This window comes from Lycium barbarum, chromosome 10, assembly GCF_019175385.1.
Source record: "Lycium barbarum isolate Lr01 chromosome 10, ASM1917538v2, whole genome shotgun sequence".
Classification (NCBI taxonomy): Eukaryota; Viridiplantae; Streptophyta; class Magnoliopsida; order Solanales; family Solanaceae; genus Lycium; species Lycium barbarum.
In genome coordinates this window covers 115,623,511-115,649,970 of record NC_083346.1, presented here as the reverse complement: position 1 = coordinate 115,649,970, position 26,460 = coordinate 115,623,511, and the positions used below count along the sequence as shown (strand labels likewise).

General features: G+C 36.5%; 1 protein-coding gene and 1 long non-coding RNA gene across 3 annotated transcripts in view; one reads left to right on the top strand and one right to left on the bottom strand.

Annotated features, from left to right (window-relative positions):
• The window catches only part of LOC132614753 (uncharacterized), a 41,774-nt gene that overhangs the window by 804 nt on the left and 14,510 nt on the right, over positions 1 to 26,460 (top strand). The window contains exons 2-6 of one of the 2 annotated variants that reach the window (XM_060329278.1): positions 1,343 to 1,520; positions 6,068 to 6,165; positions 7,015 to 7,111; positions 7,706 to 7,791; positions 8,026 to 8,504. In XM_060329278.1, the coding sequence (XP_060185261.1) occupies positions 1,343 to 1,520; positions 6,068 to 6,165; positions 7,015 to 7,111; positions 7,706 to 7,791; positions 8,026 to 8,079 (513 nt within the window). In that variant the 3' untranslated portion in view covers positions 8,080 to 8,504. Of the gene's footprint in view, positions 1 to 1,342; positions 1,521 to 6,067; positions 6,166 to 7,014; positions 7,112 to 7,705; positions 7,792 to 8,025; positions 8,505 to 26,460 lie in introns of those variants that run through there. The other variant, XM_060329279.1, reaches the window with a different exon arrangement.
• LOC132616149 (uncharacterized) lies at positions 16,265 to 18,427 on the bottom strand. Its single transcript, XR_009573025.1, has 3 exons — positions 18,249 to 18,427; positions 17,329 to 17,379; positions 16,265 to 16,375 (listed from the first exon to the last, which is right to left on the bottom strand). It is a non-coding gene; the product is annotated as an uncharacterized LOC132616149 (long non-coding RNA).

The following is a 26,460-nucleotide window of genomic DNA, read 5'->3' as shown; positions in this document are numbered from 1 at the left end:
AACAAGTAAGCAATTTTAAGTATCAGCAAATATTGATGGCGAGAAAAGAAAAAAAAAAGGGAAAATCTATATGGAAATTATAAGCTTTTATATCTGAATTTTGCTTTGTGTCTATTCTAGCAACGGGAAAAGATGCAATTGATTGCGTTAGCTCCCGTTTGGCCATAGATTTTGAAGTTGAAACTTGAAAATTTGAGTTTTTTGAAGTTGGTATTTTAGGAACTTTGAAGTTGTGTTTGGGCATGCATTTTACTTGGTAAATTCTTGAGTTTTGTGACTGGAAGTGAAATTTCTCCCAGGACAGTTTTTGGAATTTAAAAAGATTTTGAATATAAATTTTCAAAATCTGATCAAATTTCATGACCAAACAGTTTGAAGATTTTATTTTCAAAATTTGATCCAAAATCTATGGCCAAACGCTACTTTAAAGTCAGGCTAATATCCATAGAAAGCTTACTTATATGTAACGTTAGCTTTTTTTCCCATCTAAAAGAGTTGCTTATATGCAATTATGCAAGTAATTTGTTTTTGTTGCTCGCTTTTCTTGTTGATTTTGGTAAAGTTTTGAGAATTTGGCAGGTAGTTTTGTTAAATTTCCTGTGAAATTGTGTTGCTTATTGAGATTATATCTGCTTCTATGTGTGCGTGTATATGGAGGCGACAAAATTAAGAGAGTAAGCATTTTTAAATATCATCATATATTGATGGCAAAAAAAAGAAAGGGGAAAGATATGTTAATTATAAACTTTTATATCTGAATTTTGCTTTGTGTTTAATCTAACAATGGCAAAATTGCAATTGATTTTCAATCCTTACATTTTGATTGCGTTAGTCATGCTAATGTCCTAAAGTTTTAATTGATTAATAGCTTATATGTAATTATGTAAGTAATTTTCCCGTTATTTCTCGCTTCTGTGGTTGATTTTTTATTTTTTTTTGGTTGAGAATTTGGCCTGTACTTTGGTAAGACTTTCTTTTGTGAAGTTGTTGAGATTGTTTCTTGCTTGCTTGTTGAGAGTATATCTGCATCTATTTGTGTGTATGTTCATGATAAAATATCTTGATGTGCACCCAAGGGTGTGGCCTAGTGTTCAGTGAAGTGGTTGGGTATACCCGTGGAACTAGTCGAGCTTTCGAACCTCGACACCGTTTTTAAAAAAAAATCATGACACCGATTATAAGCCTGTTAGTTTCCTTTTACCAGAGCAGAAGAAAATCTCCATAGAGTGTCTGCACAGGGCTTTTGTGTTATGTAGCTTTGTAATGTTAAGCAAGTGATCTTGTTTTGAAAAAAGAAGGTATATTTTGTCATGTTCGTGATGTAGGTAATTGTTATGGACAGGCTCAGCAGTTATTCCAAAGAGATGCGCAAACAATCACACCTGAAGCACTTGAAAATGTGAAAGCTGCACTTGCGAGCAGCGAAATTGAGCACAAAGCTGAGGCCAAGAAGAAAGCTATACCTCGTAAGGCAGCAGGACATAGTTGGGAAGACCCTACTCTCGCGGAGTGGCCAGAGAGTAAGTCTAATTTCCTATATCTTTCTTTTTTCCTCTTCTTGACTGACTTTGCTTCATGGTGTTGAATCTGTTTATCTGTTCTCCTGGTTTTGTGGGGATTGCTCTAGTTTTCTCTCCTTATAGTCTTTGATAGTTTTAGGCATCGATTGAAATTGGCACTAGTACAGTGTTTTGTGTTGAAGGGTTTGGGCATAGCGACCAAATACTCGTACAATTTGGAATTTTTGGAAGATCTATTAACTTAGGGTAAAGTGTTTAAGATTATTGCAAAAACTCAAAAAGAAAGGATAAAGTTTATAAGAACGCCTTTTTTAAATTGGTAATCCTATACTTCATAACAAGAAATGGGAATCTTATATAGGAATGCCTTTGTTAGAGGGAGACACACACTATGATCATAGCTAATGATTGTCTTGATGCTAGAATGTGGTGTAAAGCGACCTGACATTTTGTACCCAGTTTAATTGTTGAATTAGTTGCTTGTGCATTGATCTTGGGAGAAATTACTTTAGCTGCATATTGTTATCAGTTATTTTTGTGAAAACTAGGACTATTTTGGAGAAGTATTACTATTAGGATTTATGACTATACTTCATAAACAAGAATAGCAGCTCTTCGTTGACGTGCTTGCAACAATGTGGGGGTATGATTGGAAATTCAAATTGTTTGTGCTGCACAAGAATTTGCTATCAGTTTGTACACTGCACAGTTGAAGTTGGGATACTTCTTGAGTTGATGCAAAAACCGGAAGCATTTCACTTCAATCTCAATTGTGTCCCTTGTGTCACTATCACAATTTTTGGAGGACTGTTTTGCTCCGATATTTAGGTTTTCACTATATGGATTTTCCTACTTATTTTTATTGAAGATCAATTTCCAATCGTAAGAAAAAGGAGAACCTGATTACGCTTGACCCCAATCCTAAGGCTAGATCTAGAAGTTGGTTTAGATTTTGCTAGTTTAGAAACTGAGAGGCAATGCTGATTTACAGATGAAGTGATCGGAATGATAAGCAGTTGAGATTATGGAAAAAGCAGATAAAGTGTGGAGCTGGCAAGTATATTTTGGAAGTGCTCTGCTTGTTACAGTGATCACTGACACCTATATTGTTTTTGCCGAGAGTATTCCCAGTTTCACTATCCATATTTGGTGTGTGGAATTTTGTAGGATAAAAACGGTGCATTTGAAAGAGGGAGTCTTGGAGCAACGATTTAGTTGTTTTTGTACAACATAATAGGTGCCTAGTAGGTGTTACGGGTTCGAGTTGTGGAATCAACCACTGATATTTGGGTCAGGGTAGGTTGCCTCCTTCTCTCTAAGTCCCAATAATGATCCCAATAATGACCACTACCTAATCCACGGTTGTTTGTAAGTCGTCTCCTTTCTCACTCTACCCTCCTCGTGAAATAACCTTACAGTCATTACATGCAGTTCTATCACATCTTTCTTTTAATAAGTATTGATATTTTATAAATGGTAAAACAGCACTAAGATGGTGCTTTAAAAATTATGAAGTGTGTAAAGCTCCCTGATCATATCTAGCATGGAATCTACATCAGTTAAAATGGTCATGATGCACCAAACAGCTAGCAAAAAAAATACAATTTTGTTTGTAATAGGTCGGGGAAGGGTTGGAGAACAAGTAAATCAGGGAGATTAAGTTTCCGGAGCCTTGGAGGAAAGTTAGATGAGATTTGGTAAGATAACTTGGTCAAACTTCGAGAAAGAATATCTTTTAGTATATGAGAAGTTTTGAAGCAAAGCAAGAATATCTTTTAGTATATGAGAAGTTTTGAAGCAAAGCAAAAGCCTAAAATGAAGTTCGTTGAGTCTAGTTTCCAACGCATCAAACCGCTCGTCGATACGACATCGGAGTAGAGAATTATGGACGCTACAAGTTAGGCTGACAGAGCAGAATCGCGTGCTACAGTAACCGATGTGCTACAGTAGCCGCTCTGCTACTGTACCTGCTACAGTACGCACCGACTTTGGAACCTTATAAAAGGGGTTTTACCCCTCATTTTTCATCCAAAAACACCTCTTAAAATATCCAAAACACTCTAGAAAATTCTCCCAACCTTTCCTCCACAAAATTTTAACGCAATTAAGTATAATCTCCGGATTTAAGTTCGGACAGCGCGTAGTTGCGATTATAATATCGTATTGCGGTAAATCTTGGTTGGAATTCAAGGAAAATATTGGAGATATCGCGGTGCTAGCGAGAGTAAGGTATGAATCTCTCCTTACTGATATGGATATAAGTTTATTTACGGAAGTAGAGTTGAATAATTGTATAGTGGATTTGTTGGTGGACAAATGTCGTGGGATATTTTATGGAATATATTGGTATTGATAATATTGTGGTTGATGTAGGTATTGTTGTTGGTTGCCGGATTATGATTTCGGGTTAAGCATATAAACGGGGGAGATGCTGTCCGATTTTCGGCAGGATATAGAATGGTTTAATTGGAACACTTAACACAAGTATACGACGACGAGTCTAACGATAGTGTGAATCCTCTTGAATGTAGACTTACTAGCTCGGGCGGATAAGCGTAGGTAGTAGGAGACCGAGCAGGTATGTTAAGGCTAGCCCTTTCTTTCCAAAGGCATGACTCCTTTTCTGATAATCCATAAATGTTTTCCAAAATGTCTTTATTCTCCAAGTTAGAGATTTATAATTGTGTAAGTCCTGATGACAACAACGATGGGTATGTTTGTACAATGATTATGATGATGATGATGATGATGATTTTAAGTGTAAACGCTCCAAGCTTATGATTTTATATTTTGAGACGTGTTTTTGGATGAACAATGAGGGGTAAAACCCCTTTTATAGGGTTCCAAAGTCGGTTCGGTACTGTAGCACGTGTTTCTGCTCTGTCAGCCTAACTTGTAGCGTCCATAATTCTTTAAGGCCCGTTGGCAGAAGTTAATACATGTAGCAAGACTTAAGAGAGAAGATACCACCAGAATGGTACCTCCATATTATAGAATGATCGTTATGTTGATTCAGGATGATGGTGCTAAGGGACTGTAACAAAGAACAAGATCTTGCAATTTCCCAATCATTTAAATTCCTACTTAGAAATAGATTCCATCTTTGAGCATCAGAGAAGTCAGCTATAGAAGCCTTGTGCAGTGAGGAAATGTTGTAGATGTCTTGAGAAAGATCCTTTTTTGGGGGTGAATGTCCAATCAATGCATCTTCCCATAAGCTGATCTTTCTACCATCCCCAACAGAGAAACCAACGTTCAATCAAACTTGCTCAGTGATTGTATTTTTTTCCAATCTCCAAAACCATGCGAAGCATTTGAGACCTCAGTGTTCCAGGGACCATCCAAAGTGAACCTATCAGTTAAAAATCTCCTCCAAAGAGCATTTACCTCCTTATTGAATCTCCAATGCCATTTCATCAAAAGACTTTCATTGTGGCATTTGAGATTCTTTATGGCAAGGCCTCCACATTTGTTTCCTTTGATGACATTTTTCTGGTTAACATGAAAAACGTGCTTTGCTTCTGAGTTCCCTTGCCAGAGAAAGTCTGTTCTCAGTTTATCCATTCACTTTAGAACTGAAGCAGGGGCCAAAGTAGATATATAGTGTAAGTGGGGCATTAACGACATTGTCTTGTAAGCATAAAGTCTATTTGACTGTGGTTACCCCCTTATATGTTATTAGGTGAGAATCTCTCTTTATAAAATGTGTTAGCTGAACTAAGTGGGCCAAGATATTGTTCCCTTCGTTATTGCTAGTACTGCAACCTCAGCCCCCATTTACTTGTTTGAAACTGTCGTTATCTTTACTTACTTGACTATTTAGTTCCCCCCTACAAAGATTTGTTCGTCTCTTGGAATCCCTTGAACCAAGATGTCCATAATCTCTCAAAACTTAGCTTTAGCTTTTGCGTATAATCCTATTTGTGGAGCATAGGCACTAACAGCATTTAGTGTCTCCTTTCCCCTACCAGCCTTAATGCAATAATTGTATCCCCAACTCGTTTTACCTCTACAACTTTATCTTTAAGCCGGTTGCAATAATTCCCACTCATTCCTCTCTCTCTCTCTCTCTCTCTCTCTCTCTCTTGTCTGGATGGTAGATGCTGGAGCAGAAAATAAATATACTATATGAATTTATGTTAGTTAAGTTGTGAGGAATTTGTGTCTTGTCTTTCCAAATGCACTTCTTTTTCTGCTATTTCTGGAGGTGTTTAGAAAAAAGAATGTGCAGGGGACGAACTCTTGAGTAATTTTCAGATCTGACATGTTTTGAGTATTATTATTATTTTTTTTTTAAAATAAGATGTTTACGTATGCTTTATTGGTCCACTTTCATGGATTATAGTGTCGCAAGTGATTGTATTCGCTGATGACCATTTTTCTTACCCAATTATTCGTTTGCTGTTGGTTGTCTAGTCACTTTCTTCTGTGATGGCTGTGTGCACCTGTTTCGCATGGTTATTCACTTATTTGTTCCTTTGCTGTTAGAATTGTTGCAAGTCCTTATACAGTGGAATAACTAAGTTACTGTTTGGGTGGTGTCACAGATGATTATCGTCTATTCTGTGGTGATCTTGGGAATGAGGTGAATGATGATGTCCTATCAAAAGCCTTTTCAAGGTTTCCCACCTTTAATATGGCTAAGGTATGTTAGATCATTTATGTTTTCCAATAATTTTACATTTTTATCTGTTTGATTGGTATACATGAGCACACTGGTATTCTTGCCATGAAGGGAGAGATTTCTGTCCCCTAAACTTTTAATTCTTTTCTTTCTTTTTCTTTCATCATATTCTTACGTCCTGATGATTGAATCATCAGAAAGCTAGAAATCCTTCTAAATGCATAGACATCTATTGATAGTCTGGGTGCATTGATAGTGATATACGTGCATCTAGTTTTGAGAGAGACTTCTCACTTTTTACTGCTTTCAAATTGGAGTTCAGTAACTTCTAATTATCAAAAACAACAACAACAACAACCCAGTGAAATCCCACATCTTGGGGTCTGGGGAGGGTAGAATGTACGCAAACCTTACTCCTACCAAGGTAGGATGGCTGTTTCCGAGAGACCCTCGGCTCAATAGAAGCATAAAAAGGGAGTCAGAAATTAAATAGAAAATAAGAAGTTATCAAAAATTAAATAGAAAATTGTAGTAGTGTCGTTGTAGGATCAAAAAATGTATTCCTCAGGTTGTATGTATGAGTGCGCGGTGATACCTTACCTCTTCCTTAGAACATAGCCTGCTCGTAATTTATTTATTGTCCAAAAGTGCAGTAGTAATAATGTGTTATAAGGAAGTATAGCTTAGTTATATTTCAAGATCCATCATGCTGATGTTATTACTAATTCATGCGTTGACCAGGAAAAAAGAATACAAAAAAATTTAGTAGTATCTTATATTCGCCTTGCTTTCTTCGAACTTTATTGTATAATTGTGTGTTATGGCTTACAAGGTTCAGTCTCAAAGGGTTTCTGCAATGCATGTTCACAGGTTGTGAGAGACAAGCGGACTGGTAAGACCAAGGGATATGGATTTGTGAGTTTTTCCAACCCATTGGACCTTGCTGCGGCACTTAAAGAAATGAATGGTAAGTTATCTATTAATCAATATATGAATGTGTAGTCTCTTACTGTGCTTAAGGTACAGCATAATCAATATATTAAGTGGTACAACTTGATATAGCGGGTTTGTCGCAGTTATGTGATCAGCTTTTACCTTGTTGAAGATAACCGCTCATAAATGATGGATGGTAGCTTTCAGTTGGATCTAACAGTTTCCTTGATATAATGTTTGGTTAATGCCATGTGTGGATTTCTTGGCCCCCCTTCTTTGATGTCTTCCCTTTGATGGAAGGGTGCTCTCTTTTAGGCCCCTGGTTCCTTTACTCGAATGTGTAATCTCTCCACCCCACCCCCGCGTCTGTCCATAAAAAAGAAGGAATGGTGAAGGAAACAATTTTTAGGACTGCTTTTGAAGTTGGTTTAGGTAAAGGAAAAATAAGTAAGGAAAAGAATAACATCAACCAAACTTGTATATGAGAGAATTTCACGAGTCTGGTGTCTTGTGGGGTTAGCAAAGTGGGAAGTACATGAATGTCTAAATTGGCAGTAGTTTTAGTTATTGAATTGGTGTAATATTATTCCCAGATGCCTAATGAGCTAGTAATCCATGTTGTTTTCAGGGAAATATGTTGGAAACCGGCCGATTAAACTCCGCAAGAGCAAGTGGCAAGAGAGGATTGACGTCGAAGCTCTGGAAAGTCACAAGGTGAGGGATTTTGCATGGTGATTGGCCTGCTTATATGATATTACATCTGGACCTTACCCTTATAAAAAAAAAACTTATATGATATTAAACTACAAAAGAGCTTGAAAGTCAATAAACACTTAAAATAAGCCCATCTAAACACCCTCTACATCTTATTAGTTGGCATTAACCTACTTCTTTTCAAAATATGACATTGACTGACTATTTTTTTTGGGATGTTGGATCTTGTGGCAGAACCGGTCACATAAGAAACCAAAGACAGCAAAGAAGGGTATATTTCACAAATGAGCACCAATCATGATAATGGCTCTAACAGCAAGATACTTGAGATGTATTTTAAATGTGTATTAATCAATTTCTTCACCATCGCCGCTGTTTCGAAAGCAGGGACGAACGACATTCCCAAGATACAGAGCTAGGATTATTTCAACCTCCGAATTTGTTATTCTCATTGCTATATCCATCATTTGCTGGTTAATGTATTTCTTCCTCCTTTTAAGCGCAGTAAGAGTTGTGGATAATAAATCCTTTAAGCAACAATATATCGGTGGATGGGGAGAAACTAGTTGTGATTTGGAAACTTTGGTTCGTTCACAAGATATTTGCAGTTTCATACTTCCATTAATGGATCGGTTAAATATTAAACCTAATGTAGGTGTACTGACGATGATTAAGTTTTAATCTTACTTGGTGGTTCCCTTTGCTTCCGTAAAGATTGGGGTTATTTTGAGGCAACTTTCATTTATGTGATTGTAAGCTTGCCTTATCATGTTTTGACACTAATCAATGTGCATTGGTTTGCGTTGAACATAGCTGAACTTTTTCAGACGACCTTTAGTCATTTATCTTCCATGTAAATGTTCCATTTAGCCCCAAATTTAATTTCAAAGACCCTAATTATGAGTCCTAAGTCTAAGCCTAAGCCTAAAGTGAATTCTAAACCTATATAAAAGGTCACAATGTAAGTAATATTGATTAGTACTAAAAGAATCCTAAGCCTGAAGCGATAATTAAAAAATATAGGGCATAAACAAACTTGAATTAGTAAAATCTTTACCTAATATGAGTAAGCACTTGTTTGGTCTGAATAGGTATTAGTCATTAAGATCTTGAACAAAGTTTTAATATCATTAAGAGGTAATTTAGTATGGATAATTTTTACCACCACTCTATTAACCCCCACAATCCCATCATAACCCCAGTATACGCGTGACCAAAGCGTGTACATCATTTGACAACAAACACTATAGAACTTTATACCTCGCTGCTAAATTGCTCGTAGCTAAGAATTTTTTTGATAATTCGTTACTAATCCGTCGCTAAAATTTTACTGTTTAACTTTCTGTCGATAATTCATGTTTATTTAGTAGTGAAATTACTTAATATATAAAATAATATCGAGAGTTTTCATTTTTTAGAATGAGTGTAACAAAAAAATAATGACAATCTATTTATAATATGTTTATTTTCTACTATTTCATCCTTGTTACTTCAACTTTGTATTTTAGCAATTCGACGTTTGACATTATACTGTAATCGATTTTGCTTTATTTCTAGTTTCTTTTGCCACTAATATTTTTCTTATTTACAATTAAATTCAAACGACATATACATCTAACCCCGATAGAAAGGCATGAAAACCCATATTGAATCCCTGGTGATGCTTTTCGATGGAGATTTTCTTGATTACGTCTATGTAAAATATATGAAGATAAAGCAAAAAATCAGACGTAAAATAATACTAATATAAATTGTTTTTGCTCACAGAAAGAGAAACTGGAAACTAATTTTCCATTACGAATGCAATGATTCAAATACGTGTGCAAAATTTGAAAATAAGTCGATGTTAAACTGATGACCGTAAATAAGATATTGTAAACAAAAATCATAATGGAGAACCTTACAATCTGCAATTGTTTAAAAAAAAATGGACGAACCTTTAATATCATATAACTTTCTAGAATAAACTATAAGTTAGAAAGCTTATCTAAAATCACAAGCAAACGTCGATAATATAGAAATGGCTAGCTCCTCGTTATTGGAAATTGTTTTGGTTTTAACCTAAACTGAATTCTAAAACTAAACAAAGAAAAAGACACAACATGGGTAATAAAAGAATCTTAAACTTATGACAGTAATTAATATTGGCAATAAAAGAATTCTACAAGATAATGTTTAATTCTATGTTTTTTATTATTATTATTATTATTATTATTATTATTATTAATTATTATTATTATTATTATTATTATTATTATTATTATTATTATTATTATTATTATTACTACTACTACTACTATTATTTCATAAATTACTATATTACACCGTTCAAATAAGTAAGAATTTATTACAAACAATTTAGTTCATAATAAATCCTAAATATTAGGAAATAATTTAATAATTATTTTATTTAATATGTACTATATTTTTAAAAGGTGAAAAATTGATCAATATTCCGCAAAGAAGCTTCGTGTTTTTTTATATATAGAAAATCTTACCAATTTCTACCATAACCAATACAACTTAGAAAACTGTTAGTGACAAAATATGGGGGAAGTGTCTCGCAACAACAACATAATTTACTTACTGCTCAAAAACTAAAGGCAATTGCATTACCTTACTGCTCCAATGCAAAGTGTTTGCAAAACTCCATTAAACAAAATAATCCATCTCTAATAAAGGATTCATGTTCGGCAAGTTAACAACAAACATGAAATAAGAATTCCATTTCAAGCTAAAATAATTAACGATAACCCCCGGAACAACTAAAATCAATATATAATTCAACACAATTAATCCACAAATCAACCAATTCAAAAACAAATTTGAAAAATAATGAGAAAACTTACTAATTTTTTCTGAATGTTTACATATTTCTCAACGCTACAAAAATAAGAATGAACATTATTTGTTTAAATTGTAACTTACATCTTTTACAATACTTGGGTAGATGATTGTAATTATTCTTTATCCATGTATCAATAATCTCACCAGTACCTTTCTTCTTCATACCAATGTTGATTCTCCGAAGGAAATCACTAAGCAGATCAACTTCAACCTTTACCCTTTCCCAGCACGGTCTGGTTTGATTTTTTGTTGCCATATCAACTTGTAATGGCTTACCGACTGCTGAAGCCAATGAAAAAACTGCTTTCTTAACAAAATAGTTTGGGGGTAGATAAGGAAAGGAAATCCATGCAATTGCTATTGTAGTTTCTTCATCAGGATCAAACCATGGATCCCACTTCAATGTTCTCATGGGATACCACCAGTTCATGTGATTAATATAGAATGCTGGTTTTGATAAGAATTAACATAATCTTCTACCAAAGTTGGACGAAGCAAAACATATCTATTCCTCAATAATTCAATTGGACATTCTCCTTTCAATTCACATTGCTTTGGAATTAGTTTTCTAAGTTCTTTAATGTCAGGCTAGCTATAGGAAAACTTTCCAATGATAGCATATTGTAGATTTTCACGTAAAATCATCAGCTCTATCTCTTATTCACCCACGATACCCTAGGCTCTCCATCGAGGAAAGTTGTAATTTTAGTTGAATTGTGTTTTTCTAAACTATGATGTCATTATAGTGATTTATAAGTTATTGTCTTTGTTGAGCTTATGAGTAGTTATTTTGTGACTTGCAAAAAAAAAAGTATTCAGTAATATTTGTAATGAATTTATTACGGATACGTTTCAAAAAATAGAAATTCATCGAGGAAAGTTGTAGTTTTTTTTTTGGTAATTGAACTTTCCATTAATCACCAAAAGTGTAATATTTACAAAACAATAGCTTAGCTAATCTCAGCTTCGCTACTCTCGAACAGAAAAACTCCAGTAGCCTAGCTATCCTAAATGAGCTATAAGCAGAAATGTTAAAGTGTACATCAGAAAATTAGCCTTTGCAGCAGCCCTTTCAAATCGCCCTCCACTTGTGTTGCAAACACAAGCTACTTCTCTTGCAATGCTATTCAAGTCTCTTGCCTTGCCTTCAAATATCCTGCAATTTCTCTCCCTCCAGATTGCATGAATGAATTCTGCATATACCATTTTCACCAGCCTTGCTCTTATGGATCTGCCATTGGTTTGAAGGAGAATCATGTGAAAAAACTGACTCCATGTTGTAGCAGTCAAAGGTGCCAGTTGCAGCCACATTAGCAATCTATTCCATAAGTCTTGAGCAAAGTTGCATTCTCCAAATAGATGATCCCTGGACTCTAATCCTTGTGAACATATAACACAAGTAGTGCGAACTTGAATTCCCCATTTGTGTAGCCTATCGACAGTCATAAGTCTTGCATGACAATGAAGTCACGTAGTGAAGACAACTTTAGGTCTAGCACTGTTTATACATATCAAATGCCTCCATTCCACCTTCGGACAGTCTGGCAACAATTTTAGGTATATTTGCTTGATTAAGCTCCTCTGTCCCTGCAATAAATGTTGAATTTGTCCCAAGGTATCTCTAGCACATATAATTTTCCTTACCATCCAACTAGCAACTTGTGGGATTGTCATATTAATCATTTGCCGCCCTTTGATATAATACTCATGAATCCACCTTATCCAAAGCTTGTCTTCCTTATGAGTCAAGTCCCAGTGATTCTTTGCAATAGCAGCCTTGTTCCAGATAGCCAAGTTACACAAATTCAGGTCTCATACTATTTTTGGAGAACACACTTTTTCCCAAGAGATAAGAGCTCGCTTTGATATTTCATTCGTCCCTGACCACACATAGCTTCTGCAGTAGGCTTCAATCGTCTTCGTTACCTTAGCTGGTAGTATAAAAATTTGGGCCCAGTAAGATTGAATACCAAATAACACCGTTTGAACCAGCTGACTCCTCCCAGCGCATGAGAGTTTTTTTGATGTCCATGAGGATATTTTTGCCACAATTTTGTCAATGATAGGCTGCCACTGTATCATTGTAAGTTTCTTTGTATCCAACAGGATCCCCAAATACTTGAATGGAAGTTGGCCTTGGACATAACCTAACGTATGCAGAATTTCAGCTTTTGTACAATTGTCCACTCCTCCAAAATATACAGCACTCTTAGAGAGGTTAGCTTGTAATCCTGATGCAGCTGAAAATACAAGAAAAAAATCATGAAGTTTCTGGACAGATTCTTGATCTCCTCTGGCAAACAACAATAAATCATCTGCAAAGCTCAAATGAGTTATGTTGAGTCTGCCACATTTTGGATGAAACTTATATGCCCTTTCCTGTTTCAAACCTTGCAAATTCCTACTGAGATACTCCATAGCAATGGCAAACAGGTAAGGGGAGATAGGGTCCCCTTGCCTCAAGCCTTTAGTAGCTACAAAAGGCTTCCGAGGTTCACCATTGACTAAGATAGTATAGGACACTGTTGTAACACACGCCATCAACCAACCAATAAACTGAGTGGGAAATCCCAATCCTTCCAGCACTTGTTCTAGATAGGGCCATTCCACCGAATCATATGCTTTTTGCATATCCACTTTGATCATGCACCTTGGGGAGATATGTTTTCTGTTGTATGCTTTAACTAATTCATGGGCTATGATATTATCAACAATTTTTCTCCCCGGGATAAACCCTTCTTGAGCCTTTAATATCACACTACTCATCACCTTTTGCATTCTGAAAGCCAAGACCTTAGCAATTAGTTTATACAACATTGTACAGCAAGCAATTGGCCTGTAGTCCTTTATAGTCTCTGGATTAGCTTTCTTGGGCAGTAGAGTTATAGTGGTACAATTAATATCCAAGTACAATAGCCCAGAAGCAAAGAAATCAATAACTGCTCCACACACCTCATGTTTAATAATAATCCATGATTTTTTGAAAAATACTGCATTGTATCCATCAATACCTGGGGCTTTTTCATCGCCTATGGCACATAATCCTGCATATATCTCCTCTTCTGTGACCTCTGCACACAACTCAACCTGTTGGGAGTGCGTAAGTGTTGGTCCATTCTTCATAATCCTTTGATCCACTGCTGGTATACTAGTGGCTGCTGAACCCATCAGAGACTTGTAGAATTTGATAATTTCCTCTTTAATATGTCTAGGATCAGTTAGGTTGTGCCCATCCAATGATTTAAGCTCTAGTATTTGCTTCCTTTGTTTCTTCTCGGTCATCACAGCTGAGAAATATTTAGAGTTTGAATCTCCTAGCTTTATCCAGTTGACCCTAGACTTTTATTGTAGGGCACTATCTTCAATCATGGACCATCTTTCCAGCTGTTGTATGTAGAATGTTTCTGAATTTGCCAAGGCATCAGTGGAGTTGGTCCGCATCTCAGTCTGTATAGTCTTCAGGGTTGGTCTTGCTTCCTCTATTTTCCTAGCTATACCCCTGAAATCTTCAGCATTTAACTGTCTAAATTTTATTTTCATGACTTTGAGTTTAAGCCATATATTTCTCATCTTTGCCGTTGTCCAATTCTGTGCCCATCCATCAGTTACAATATCGTTAAATTTAGAGTGTTGAGCCCAAATATTGAAGAATCTGAATGGAGATCTAACACTGGTCACATGTTCTCTGATTTGGATAGTCATGGGAGTATGATTAGAAATAAAAGGCTCCCCATAATGTGTAGTTAAATGTTCAAATTGCATCATCCAATCATCATTTGCTAGCATTCTGTCGAGTCTGCTCCATACTCTGTCACTCCCCATCTGCTTGTTAGTCCATGAATAATATTCTCCCCTCCAAGGCACTTCATTCAACCCAAGAGTTTGACAGCATTCACTGAAGTCCTTGGTTTCTGCAAGTGTCACTTGGGCACCTTGTAACCTGTCTTGAGGAGACATAATTACATTAAAGTCCCCCCCTATGAGCCAAGATTGTATGACCAAAGGAGCAAGTCTCAACAACTGATTTTATAGGGATTTCCTTTGTTTAATTGTGTTATAACCATAGACAATAGTCACAACACAGTCCAGGCCACTCGATTTCCCTTTCACATGACAATGAATTAGTTGAGCTTGACTAGTAAGGAGTTGAATATCATATGATTTAGCATCCCAAATGACCCACACTCTTCCATTAGAAGCATCAGCATAGTTGCATATCATTTCCCAACCTGGAACAATGTTATTGCATACTTTCTTTGCATTGTACTCTTTAACTTTAGTTTCCACCAAACCTGCTATTTTTATACGATTCTCTGATAAGTACAACTTCAACTCTTTCTGCTTATATCTCTTATTTATTCCCCTCACATTCCACACCAACCAAGTCATTATTGTTTTATTAAACCACCTCCTGTGTCAGGCGGTTTTTCCATGTTAGTCACTACATCCTCATTGTCACCACTTTGTAAAGGTTGGAATCCATTTGTAGTTGATATATCATAAGACGTACTTGGATTCTCCTTGTTACTAATCATAGTAATCATAGCAGTCTGAGTAATTTCTTCAACCTGGTTAGCTTTCATGCTATCACTAGTCTTCACTGATAGCTTCACCATCTCTGTATGTGTATCCTGAGTGCTTTGAGTCACCCCTTGTTGTACCTCAGTTATCTTGCTCCCTTGTGATGCCTTTGTGATCTTGTCTTCTATTGGTTTTTGTGTATGTTGGGGCTGGATATGTTCTTTTGTAAACCATTTAGGTAGCATCTTCTTTGGTTTCCTCCGTTGTTCCTCATGTTTTTCTTTATTTCTTATCTTTGAACAGTCATGTCCCATCTTCAAACATTTTTGACAGAACGCAGGTCTCCATTCAAAAACCACACTTTGCAGAAAAGTTCTACTAGATGAGTCAGTCACATATACCTCCTCCGGTAATGCCTTTGTCACATTCACTTCAATTAGGACTCTTGCATAAGATATCCTGGTCTGTTGTGCAGTGCAGCTATCCGCAAACAAAGGAGTACCAACAGTGCTTGCAATTCTGCTTAAAGAGTCACGTCCCCAGCAATTCATGGGGAGCTTAGGAAATTTGACCCACAATGGAATTTCTCTAAGGAACTCAACGTTGAAATCCAGATTAGGTGTCCACTGTTTCAGAATAATTGGTCTGCTATTAATGCAATAAGGTCCTCCATAAAGTATTTTTGTAGGTCATCAATAGTTTGAAATCGAACAATGTAATATCCTTCTTCATGTAAGTACAAATCCGGCTCAGCCACATTCCCCCAATTTTGTGCCACATACCTACTCATATAATTATAGCCAGGTAGATTGTCACGACCCAACTAGGGGCCACGACGGGTACCCGATACTTGTACCGAGCACCCCTTATCTCGTATCGTACTTTTACTACTAGGTGGGCCGTATAGACTATGCCGTATATTTTTTTTTTGTTACTAAACATTAACATTAGTAGCTATTTATAAACATAGGCTAATAAACTTTGTTAGCACGTTATACAGCGACGAGGACAATCCAAAGTACAAAACATCTAACTGTACATATCTGTCTACGAGCCTCTAAACAAAGTGCATATATACATAGGAAGGGCTGGGTTCTGCCGTGCCCGATTATATACATAAAAGTAGTACCAATAGGCTGAAGCTCCGGATCAACTGGAGCACTCTCAAGGAACAGCTGGTGAAGCTCCTAGGGATTAAACCCGTCTGTCTGTTGACCTGCGCGGCATGAAACGCAGCGTCCGCAAGAAGGGACGTCAGTACGAATAATGTACCGAGTATGTAAGGCATAGAAACAGCATACTAAGCAACATTAAATATAAATAACAACATCATGGGCTCATAGAACGTGTGAGGAGGTAAGAAAGTAACCTGTACATAGGAATGCCTTTTTGGCCAGATACCATGCATGCTTGACTTTTCCCCCTCTAAATTTTCTTTTGTTTTAAAAAAACATTTCTTTTTCATAGACATAGAAAATAGAACTCATATCCTGTCATGTCATATCATATCGTGTCATATCGTGTCATATCATGTCATATCATATCATATCATATCATATCATATCATAGCGCCGAACAACGCCGGCTCGCCCACATAGCGCCGAAATACGTCGGCTCGCCCGTATATCCCGCGTCCGGGATGATATAACGCCAGCTGACCAGGTGGCAACGCGTCTATAGCGCAACATATATCCCTTCCCCTCATATCTCCCCCCCCCCCCCCCCCCCCCCATGTACATATACATATCATATACATATATCATATAAGCATGCCGGAGAGCCCAAGGAAAAATCATGTTCATCATAATCATCACAAAAATATTCTCATTAGAATAGTTACAATACTTATCGTTCGATAAACGAAACAATTAAGAAAATCCGGGAATAATGGGCCCACCTCGGGTCAAATGAGGTGGCGTACACGATTTACATACGTTACATTTCATGACGTCACTTGTGAGAGTTTTAAGGTAGTCGGATCCTATTTGTGCAAGTTCTAGATGTTTAGGCAATTTTTCAACATTTCATACAATATTTAATTCAATTCTACTGAATGAAAAAGGGTCAACTTTAAACTCGGATTTCTAGGAATAGGATTGTCCCCGAGGCTCGTATCCACCCTATTATGCCTAAGACATGCCAAAGAATGAAGGGTGAAGCCTTACATACCTTTTCCGCTTCATACACGTCTCCAAAATCAAGTTTCAAATTCGCCAAAATCTACAATTTGGTCACAATTACCAAATGTTAATTGTAAGGCTTTAAGATTTCAATCTTAACCAATACTTGTCTACAAAAATTTGGGCAGCATCTCCCCTATAAATACAACATCCCCGAGATTTAACTCGGCTCAAATATCAACAACCATACCAACAACAATATCAATAATCATCACAAAACACAATATAACACAACTAGTCTTCTTTCCAACATAATGCAATAGCTTTCATTCCAACTTCACATTTCCAAACCAATCTCAATGTTTTTACATTCATTACTAATCAAGATCATTACAATATAATTCGGAAGCATTTCATATCATTTCTACCAAATATTCACAAGATATACAAAATATACAAACTTTCCACCAAAACCATAATCCATCCAAAACTTCTAATCTTCAATCTACATATTCATAACATATTTCCACCTTCCAATTTCATCAACCATAATCATAATTTGCACCTTAACAATTTCATTTTCATAATTACATAAATCTACCATAAAATCACAAAACTTCCCATAACAACTTAACAACCAACCTTTCATGCTAATATGGACTTACATCCCTCCAAATTCACCAACCAACATAGCCATTCACATTTAAAACTTCATTTCCATATTTACATAAAATTACATTAAAATCACATAAGTTCCTATAATCATTTTCCAACAATTTTTCATGCCATCTTAAACCATTTTTCCTCCACACTCTACAAGTGAACTACATTTATTTTCATCCAAATCTCTTCAAATCTCATTCCATAATTCACAATGCCAACGGACGAATTTATATCGCTATTTTCCCGTTCTAATTCGTTAAAACTTTAAATAAACTTGTTAGCAATGAAAAGGAACCTTATCCATACCTTAAGAATTCAGCCACCACGTTATCACCCTCCTCCTTGGTTGATTTTTAGCTCAAATTGAAGACAACGCAGCGTACAACACTTTTCCCTTCATGAGCTTCGCGATTCGGGGCTTAGATTTTGGTCAAAAATTGATTTCTCTCTAAATTTCTCCTCCCTTTCTCTCTCTAGAATGTTATAAATGTTTATGGGTGTGATTTGGTCTGAAATGTGGAGATAAAACCGAAACTTTTCATTAAATGACAATAGAAATGGGCCTGACCCGATTTGAAGTCGGGTTGGGCCGAATTCACTGTTCATCTCGACCTTTCTGCCTTAAAATGTCCATATCTCCTTGTACCGACGTCACCTGGGAACCCACGACCTATGGTTGGAAAGCTAATAAATTATATACAACTTCTAGTTCTTTGTATTTTTCCAAATTACAAACTTATAATACCGTTTTTGCCCCTAGAAGTCAGATCACCCGAAAACGTTTTCTTAAAAATATTCGTTTGGAGGACTTCCACTTTGATTTGGCCCAAGGGTCCTTCTTGAGTTGTGTTTAACTCCACATATGTGATTCATATGACTCTTCAGATGTTCCAAAAAAATCTCGATGTGTGGGCCCCACCTCAGCAAATAATCTGACGTTAAAAAATACGGGATATAACATCGATCCCCAATTACATACACAATTAGGGCTCGTCTCCATTTTTCTGTTTCATTTTCAACCTCTGACTTGTCCAATTTGACTACATATTTGCCATTCACAATTTCCGGGGTGACGTAGGATAGAGACATACCATTTTCCGCCGATCTGTTGCCACCAAACAGATTTGTCCAGGGGACATTCATTGTGTTATCTTGAGTCGCCGACGGAGTTTGCACCTTAGTTATATCATTAGCTCCTACTTGATGAGCACTTTGATTCACACCACCACTTCTTTGAAGAATTTGAATCGAACTTTGGCTGAGCTGAGGAGATTTTTGTGAGCTACCCCCCAGATCAGATTGCACACTTAGATTCAGCTTCTTCATGGTTCCAGATGTCGGATTGTATGAGCCGAACCTCAGTGAGCTTGCTTGAAATTGATTCCCAACTGGCGTTACCACTTGCTGTGTATTACCTCGGTCGAGTGTTTCGGCAAGAATTCGAGCACTGACCGAGCTTCCCACCGTAACAATTTGTTGTTGATCCTTTCTGGGCCTTCCTCGCTTCTTTGCCATTGCAGAACCAATTGCAGTCTATGCTGCCGAAAGTTGTAGTTTAACACCTTAATTATATTTTTCTATATTATAATTAGGCTTATTCATTTGTTCACTTCAGATGTGGCTCAAGGGGGAGACTAGTGAAACCTTCACTTTAGACCCGTGAAAATTTGAGGCTCCAGTTTTTTTAATTAAGGGTCAATTTCATGATTTGAGCTTCGCTTAAACAATTTGTAGTTTGCAGAAATATAAAAAAGTAGACAATAAAAAGAAAAACTGTCTACTTTACTTGTAAAAATATTTTAGAGTTTTGCATTAGACCTCTCATATCTTCATAGTAGTAAGCAAATTTTATACAACAATATCCTACGAATTGTGTTGCTAACGCATGGTTAACATCTTATTAACTTGAATTAATACTTACTAATATAAACGATAGCAATAATATTATTAAGTGAAATTAAATACTTTATGTTTTTAAGGATATACACTTTAAACAAAAGTATGAAAAAACGTATAGACCTCTTATTAAAAGTACCTTTTTTTTATTAAAATTCTTTAAACCTTTTCTCCAAGATTTCAAATGACTTACCAACAGAAGAGATACGAAATGATTTGTATTTGTCAGTTTTCATTTGCTGTAATACCTCGCAATCTTTTTGCGAATGTCTTATCTTTTTAGGGCTTCTTGGTGGATCACGTGTTATCCTGTCGATTGCATTATCTACATCAACTAATGATCGATCATATTGAGGAACTAAATTCCTAAAAACAATGTAAACCTTCTTACATCCTATTCGATCTTTTCCAAATCCCAACCCTCTCTTGTTTTCCTAATATTTGCACATACGGGAACCACAATCCCTTGATTCCTCTTCCCTAAACCCCATCACTCCTTATACCACATTTTTGTTAGTAAATTCATACCGATACCCTTGGTATAATATTCAAACGCCCCAAATCCAAGTTCAGGGAGACATCATCTGCTCAGGCTTTTTTTAGAACTTTTTTTTTCTTCCCAAACGAAGAGGGAAGATCCTCCATTATTGGAAACTAAAATTAAAAAAAAAAATTCATCAACTCAAACTAAAATGTAAAGATTCGTCAACATAGTCAGAACTTAAACTATTCTCATAGTAACACGATAAATCTTGGAAGAAAAAAAATAAGCGGGATGCATTTTTGAATTACTGAGAATTAGAAACACAAAAGAAAAGTAAAGAAGGGGTCAAGAAAGAAAATTACAAATTACAAATGCAATGAAGCACTGCATTAGAATCAGATTACATATTGCACGAAAAAACAAATCTTAAAAACACAAAAGAAATAAGCGGGAACCACAGAAAAGAAGAATAAAGAAGGGGTCAAAAAGAATTATACCTCAAGAAACAATGTATAAGAACGAGCAATGTATTAGAACGAGCAATCTACAATTGATCACTTATATATAGTACTCTCATATAGATCGTTGTAATTTTTAAATCCCTAAGCAATTTTTCAATCTTTTTTCAGTGTAGTACTTTACTTCCGGTTCTACTTTTGTTTTAACAGGACTCCAGTCGTTAGAAGGATGTCTCATATTTGGATTTAGTCAAATAATCTAATTTATTGATAATTTTTTGGACCAAATTTATTTTCTAAATGCCATTATTTATTTTCCTAAATCTGATATTTTTCGTGATAACTTAATTTAATTTATTGTTGCGGAATTTAATTTTTCCAAACGGTAATATGCCGAATAGACACTACCGAACAGACATCGCCATTGACAAACATTCATGTCTTCCCGAACGTGTAGCTATAAATTCTGAGGCTCTGCCTCAATTTTCGAAAAATTTCAAACAAACTCCCCTCTTCACTCTTGTATTCTGCATTTTTTCCAAAGCGAAATGTAAGTGTCTAGTGTGATTTTCCACTCATTGAGTTCGCCGAATTTCTGCAATTTGCATTGTCACTATTGCAAAATAGTTTTCCGTTTTATCCTAGGAGAAATTAATGTATTAACCTTGGAAACTGTGAGGGGATTAGATTTCTTAAGGACAAACAAGAAACTTGCGGGCTAAAAAATTTTCTATTTCATCTTATTTTTGTCTCTAACGTTTTTTCTGATTGTCTGGTTTTACAAAACAGAAACTGGTTAATCTTGAACACTTAAAGATAACAAGCTTAAGAAATCTATATTTATTGTTTAATCTTTTGTGTTCTGTTTGTGTTGGAGACTAAAATCTTCGGATTTTCTCCTCTTTTGAGATTAAAGTTTTTGTAACTTTCTACTCATTTGTCTAATCGATTTGAAGAATATAAAAACTTCATCGACGTTTGGCTTTTAGTTCGAGGATATAAAAACTTCACCGATTTTGTTAATTATGTTTGTGTTTGTCAACAGAAATGGGAGGACAAACTCCAAATGTGAATGCTACTGCTACTACCACACCAACCCCCACGGTTGGCTCCACAAGACAGAAAGTTTGCCGGGATTTATTTCAAAAGGTGGAAACAAAATATGTTCTTTTATTTGAAAAGTCTACAAAAGTACATTAATGAAGAAGTTCCTGTTCTACCCGAATCAACTCCTGAAAATGAATGTTTCGTTGTGATCGAGGCATGGAAGTACTCGGATTTCATGAGTAAGAATATATACTTAGCGGACTGGAGGATGATTTTTATAACGTCTATAGTAATGTGAGAATTTCTAAAGAACTATGAATGTATTAGAAAAGAAATATAAACTGAGAATGCCGGATTGAAAAAGTTTATCGTCGCCAAGTTCTTGGATTGCTAGTAGACGGCAAGTCTGTTGTTACTCAAGTTAAAGAGTTTCAGATTATCATTCATGATCTCCTTGGTGAAGGTATAGGCCTACTTAATACTTCTGTCGAAAGTATTAAGTGTGCTATTACTTACATATTATTTATTGTAGGTTTGGTGATTAGTGGCGCATTTCCAGTGGCGGCAGTAATAGAGAAGATAATGTTTAGTCAATCAAAAAGTATTATTGAATTGAGATCAAATAATAAATAAGGTTAATTTAGTCAAATTACCCTTTTAGTTAATGTTTTATTAAGAGACGTGCAAAATGAAAACGTGACAAGTAAAATAGACCGGAGGGAGTGGTAGGTATTTTGTGAAAACTAAGGACTAGTTTGAAGAAGTATCACTATTTAGTCATATGCTTTATAAACAAGAATAACATCTCTTCATTTGCGTGCTTGCAGACAATGTGGTGGTATTATTGGAAAATCATTTTTTGGTGCTCTACTGGAAGCTAGTGTTGTACATTTTGCAGTAAAATGGGACAATATTTTGAGTTGATAAAACAAGAAGCATTTCAATTGCGTCTGTTGTGTCACTGTCACAATTTTCGGAGGTCTGTTTTGCTCCTATATTTAGGTTGTTACCACTTGGTTTTGCCCACTTATTTTATGGAAGATAAACTTTTGGCTCCTTAGAAAAATGAGATCTCAATTACGCTTGACGACTTCAATCGTAAGGCTAGTTAGTCTAGATTTTGTTAGTTTAGAAACTGAGAGGGCAACATTGATTTATGGATGACGTGATTGGAATGATAAGCAATTAAGTTTATGGAAAAGCAGATAAAGTGTGCAACTGGCAAGTATCTCCCAAATGTACTCTGCTTGTTAAATTGATCATCGACATCTATATTGTTTTTGCCGAGAATGCCCAATTTCACTGTCCAGATTTGTTTTTTTAGAATCTTGTAGGATAATAAAAAAAGAACTATTTGAAAAGGGAATCTTGGAGCAACAATAAAATTATTTCTGTGTGACTTATAGGTCACGGGTTCGAGCTGTGGAATCAACTCACTTGCATCAAGCCTGGTTGCTTCCTTCTCTTAGTCCCAAGCCGCTTAGCACCCTTCAGTACCCTAAACCTTAAACCTTTGAACCAAGGTGTCTATATTCTCCCAAAACCAAGCTTAACTTTTGCATATAGTCCTATTTGTAGAGCATAGGCACTAATAACATTGATTGCCTCCCATCCCCATACCAGCGTTAATGCAATAATCCTATTCCCAACTTGTTTTACCTCTAAAATCTTATCTTTAGGCCCTGGTTCTACAATAACTCCAGATCATTATTCTTTTTATCTATCTCAAAGAGTACCATAATATATAACCCGTGTTAGCTATCTCTCTTGTCTGGATAATAAATGCTTGAATAGAAAATGAATATACTATATGAATTTGTGTTAGTCAAGTTTTGGGAGTTTTATGTCTTCTCTTTCTAAATGCACTTGCTTCCTTTTCTGCTTCTTCTGGAGGTGTTTAGAAAAAAAAAAGGTGCAAGAGACAAACTCTGCAAAGTATTCTATCAAATCTTACATGGTTTAGTATTTTTATGATAAGATGTTTAAGTATTATGCTTTATTTTTCCACTTTTGTGGACTATGGTCTTGCAAATAATTGTATCAGTTGCCGGTTATACCTAATCTTTCAAGTCACTTCCCTCGTGATGGTTGTTTGCACCTGATTCCCATGGTTATTCGCTTATTTGTATGTTTGCCTTTTGAATTGTTGCAAATCTTAGTTCATTGGAATAACTAAGTTACTGTGTTCGGATAGTGTCACAGATGATTATCATCTATTCTGTGGTGATATTGGGAATGAGGTGAATGACGATGTCCTATCAAAAGCCTTTTCAATGTTTCCAACCTTTAATATGGCTAAGGTATGTTCTGTTAGATCATTTATCTTTTTCAGTAACCTACATTGTATGTATTTGATTGGTATACACTGGTCGTAGTATACGTGGTGGTCGTGGAGGCACGCAGTCCAAGGGTGTAAGTGTCCATTTCTATGGTTTTCCGAGTAGACCAGAGGCTGAGGCTTCTGATGCGATTATCACAAGTATTATTTTGATTTGTCACCGATCGGCTTTTGTCTTATTTGATCCGAGTCCTACCTTCTGTTATGTGTCCATTTACTTCTCTATGGGTCTGGATATGCTTTGTGATATGCTTGATGTACCTATGCGTGTCTCTACTTCTGTTGGAGATTTTGTGATAGTAGATCGGGTCTATAGGTCTTGTGTGGTCATGTTTATGGGGCACGACACTTGGGGTAAACTTAGTTATTTTAGATATGGTGGACTTTGATATTATTTTGGGCATGGAATGGTTATCTCCCTATCATGCTATTTTAGACTGTCACGCCAAGACAGTCACGTTGGCCATGCTGGGTATTCCGCTGTTAAAGTGGGAGAGTACTCCTAGTCCAGCACCTAAGAAGACCATATCATTTCTTCGGGAAAAAACGTTAGTGGATAAGGGATGTTTAGCACATTTGTCTCATATTCAGGATACTAATGTGGTACCGGTTGTTTGTGAGTTCTTAAAGGTTTTCCCCACAGATTTGCCTGGTATGCTGTATGATCGAGATATTGACTTTTGTATTGACTTGGAGCCAGACACCCTACCTATGTCTACTCCCCCCCCCATCGAATGGCTCTCGCAGAGTTGAGAGAGTTGAAGGAGCAGTTGCAAGACTTGTTGAGCAAAGGATTCATTAGACCTAGTGTTTCTCCTTAGGGTGCCCCCATTCTGTTCGTGAAAAAAAACGGTAACATGCGAATGTGTATCGATTATCGGTAATTGAACAAAGTTACAATTAGGAATAAGTATCCAATACCCCGCATTGATGACTTCTTTCACCATCTTCAGGGTGCGTCGATCTTTTCTAAGATTGATTTGAAACTAGGCTATCATCAATTGATGATTCGAGCGGAGGATGTTCCGAAGACTGCTTTCAGGACCCGTTATGGTCATTATGAGTTCTTGGTGATGTCTTTCAAGCCTACTAATGCCCCCGCAGCGTTCATGGATTTCATGAATGGGTTCTTCAAGCCTTTCTTAGATTCATTTTTATCGTGTTTATTGATGACATCCTGCTGTACTCTCGAAGTAAGAAAGATCATGAGAAGCATCTGAGGATCTTGCTTGGCCTGTTGAAGGAGAAGAAATTGTATGCCAAGTTTTCCAAGTGTGAGTTTCGACTCAGTTCCGTAGAATTTTTGAGACATGTTGTGTCCAAGATGGGATTATGGTTGATCCCAAGAAGATCGAAGTGGTTAGAGATTGGGTCAGACCTACTTCAGTGACTGAGATTCGGAGCTTCGTGGGCTTTGCGAGTTATAATCGCCGATTTGTGAAGAGGTTTTCATCTATTGCTTCCCATTTGACTAGGTTGACTCAGAAGAATGTGCCTTTCCAGTGGTTCGATGAGTGTGAGGAGAGCTTTCAAAAGCTCAAGGCTTTATTGACTTCAGCCTCGATTTTGGCTTTACCAGTGGAGGGAAAGGACTTTACTGTTTATTGTGATGCTTCACGTATTGGATTGGGTTGTGTGTTGATGCAAGAAGGTAAGGTGATCGCATATGCTTCGAGGCAGTTGAAAGTCCACGAGAAGCAGCGGTGGTCTTAGCGTTGAAAATTTGGAGGCATTACTTGTATGGAGTCCATTGTGAGGTCTCCACGGACCATCATAGTCTTCAGCATGTGTTTAGTCAGAGGCATCTGAACTCGAGGCAGCGCATATGGATGGAGTTGCTCGAGGATTATGATATCACTATTCTTTATCATCCGGGAAAAGCTAATGTGGTAGCTTGGCATGTTTGATTGTGGGAGAGCATCTTTTAGCTATGGAGGTTCAGTTTTTAGCTAATAGTATGATGAGAGTCGATATTTCAGAACCTGGTAAGGTTCTAGCTTGTGTAGAGGCAAGGTCGTCTCTTTTGGAGCAGATTAGGGCCCAACAGTTTGAGGATGTGAAATTGTACAAGATTCGGGATAAGGTGCTAAGTGGAGAGGCTAAGGAGGCTATTCTTGATGATGAGGGTGTTTTGAGGATTAAGGGGCGCATTTGCCTTCCTAGAGTTGGTGATTTGATTCCCTTGATCTTGAAAGAGGCTCGTAGTTCCAGTTATTCCATTCATCGAGGTGCAACAAAGATGTATCGTGAGTTGAGACAACACTACTGGTGGGTAGGATGAAGAGTGACATTGTG